General features: G+C 37.0%; 1 protein-coding gene across 1 annotated transcript in view; it reads right to left on the bottom strand.

Moving 5' to 3' along the window:
• LOC119573044 (single-stranded DNA-binding protein 3-like) overlaps window positions 1-2,500 on the bottom strand; it is a gene marked incomplete in the record, with an annotated part of 156,072 nt that overhangs the window by 141,039 nt on the left and 12,533 nt on the right. Inside the window, 1 exon segment of the mRNA XM_037920033.1 lies at window positions 414-428. Coding sequence (XP_037775961.1) covers window positions 414-428 — 15 coding nt within the window.

Below are 2,500 nucleotides of genomic sequence, written 5' to 3'. Positions count from 1 at the left end.
TATATACATACATAAACATAAAACAATAACATCAAACAATCTTCCAGAAGGCAAAGCTAGAAAGGATATTAAACATATGCACAAAAGCTTTTTTCAAAACGCACACACCAAAAAAATTAAATAAAATATGTATGTATCCACTACTATCACATTATATAATTTCAAAAAATATATGAAAAATGCAAGACACAACATGAAACAAATACCAAATAAACAAAAACAAAAAAAGGACAACAACAACACAGGCACTACGCTGGTATCCGCCACAACGTGACACCAGACTTTCACCCTTAAGGCTACCCAGTGGTTGCATGACAGTAAAACCTGTCACCACATTAAGAACAGTCGCCAAGCAGTGATTAAGGAGTAGTAGACGATTATTAAGCTACACTATAAGATGAATTATGACTTACATTTAGTCCAGCGCTCTGGAGACAAAGGGAATAAGATTAAAGAAGGGGAGATTTTCCTTTAAAGAAGTGGACTTGGTCCTGATCCACATACGTAGCATGTTTACATTTAGAAAAGGAAATAAACAAGAAAATAATAATAATAATAATAATAATAATAATAATAATAATAATAATAATAAATGAATAAACAAATAAATTTACACTGACATCATTATCATCAACATCATCATCATCACCATCTGCATATTAGAGGAATGACATTCTTTTTTTACTTAACTTGGTGACCTTGTGTTAAAGAGTTATTGTCATGCTTGACTTTGTGTCACTGGGGATATGTGCGCTCAATAAATAATGGTAGATTGCCTTTGCATAAATTCTATCACTGAGATTAAGGTCCTCGAATTGGTACATGAATCATGCATCGTTATGAGGAGTACGTTATTCACTACATCAACGTTGCTGGTACTGAGTGCAATGCATTAACTTAGATATGTGTCAAGAAATCTTTCATTGTAATTCGCATTCAAAATCCAGACGAAAGCGCTTGCTATCAATAGCAGCAATATCAATAACTTCGTTTCATTAACAAGCGTAGTACAGTGCAGTAATTTGCAAGATCATAAAGGCACAAATTTATTGCCATGGCTTTTTCTCCTTTATTGTTTTCCTTGATTTTTTATCCTCGCAGCTGATTGTACTGGAACATAACTTTGAGGACAGGACGAAGATACAACAGCGGTACAATACTTCAAGACCAAAATTAGATTCCCATCTTTAAAATCAGTCCCGAAGAATGCTAAGAACGACCACCGTGCGTCTATCACACATGCCTCTCCCTCCACCACAGAAAACGACCAACCTGTGCCATTAATTACCGCCATAAAAACGGCCCGAGACACACAAGTAAAGCACCCCGACCCCTGAAATCTCCATCACATCCCCTCCTGACAAGGGAAACACATCCATGAAGCCGATGATCACGGACCCCGGCACGCAACGGACTCCGCCAACCTGTGGGAAACCTCGCTCGTTGCCTCTGCGCGCCGGTCGCTTCGCCGTCGAGTTGCTCTCCGGACTCGGACTCTGCTCTCGTCGCGTGTGGGTTCGCACTTGTGCACGAACGAGAGAGAGAGAGAGAGAGAGAGAGAGAGAGAGAGAGAGAGAGAGAGAGAGAGAGAGAGAGAGAGAGAGAGAGAGAGAGTGTGTGTGTGTGTGTGTGTGTGTGTGTGTGTGTGTGTGTGTGTGTGTGTGTGTGTGTGTGTGTGTGTGTGTGTGTGTGTGTGTGTGTGTGCGCTTGTGTGTCCGTGTGCGTCTGTGTGTGTCCGTGCGTGCGTGTGAGCACGTATGCCAATCATTGCAAGAAATGCTCCAGGAATTCGAAGGTAACTTATAGGTAATGGCCAAACGAATACTATAATAGCATGCACAGTGAGTAGGTATGGAAAAAAACAATTAAAATTATACTGGAAAACATCCAGGCATACAGTAGAAGACGCCAGGGCATTTTGTAAAACGTGAAATGTCCTTAAATATGCCCCGGTGTGACGTGCGTGTACAAAAGCAACGAAAAAAACAAAGCAACAAATGAAAATTAAAAAACAAAATTCAATCCCCTACACTAATAATAATACCAGTAATGGTGATGATGATTGATTCATAGGGATAATAATAATAAAATAAAACTATAATAATACCAACAATGATGATATTAACAGTAGCAGCAGCAACAGCAACAGGGAATAATAATAATAATAATAATAATAATATTATAAAATACGCCCCCCTTCTTCCTTTCCTTAAATAATAAACACAAAATCATTGCAGTGATCTTGTAAACATCCTCTCTTTATTCATAACATAAACATAATGCCATTTCCTTTTGATATATATGTTGTAACAATGCTCTTCATCTACCCCCCAAAAAACAAAAAAAAAAAAAAAAAAAAAATAATAATAATAACAAAATAAAACATATAATAGATTTAGAAAAAAAAATCCATCTATAGTTTTGTCATTCACATACATACATACAAAATATTTTAAAATACTTTATCTTTCAAGCATCTCTCATTATCTTATCTACTACT

This window comes from Penaeus monodon, chromosome 5 (assembly GCF_015228065.2).
Source record: "Penaeus monodon isolate SGIC_2016 chromosome 5, NSTDA_Pmon_1, whole genome shotgun sequence".
Lineage (NCBI taxonomy): Eukaryota > Metazoa > Arthropoda > Malacostraca > Decapoda > Penaeidae > Penaeus > Penaeus monodon.
The sequence above is the reverse complement of the archived record's forward strand: the minus strand, read 5'-3'. Positions and strand labels throughout refer to the sequence as shown.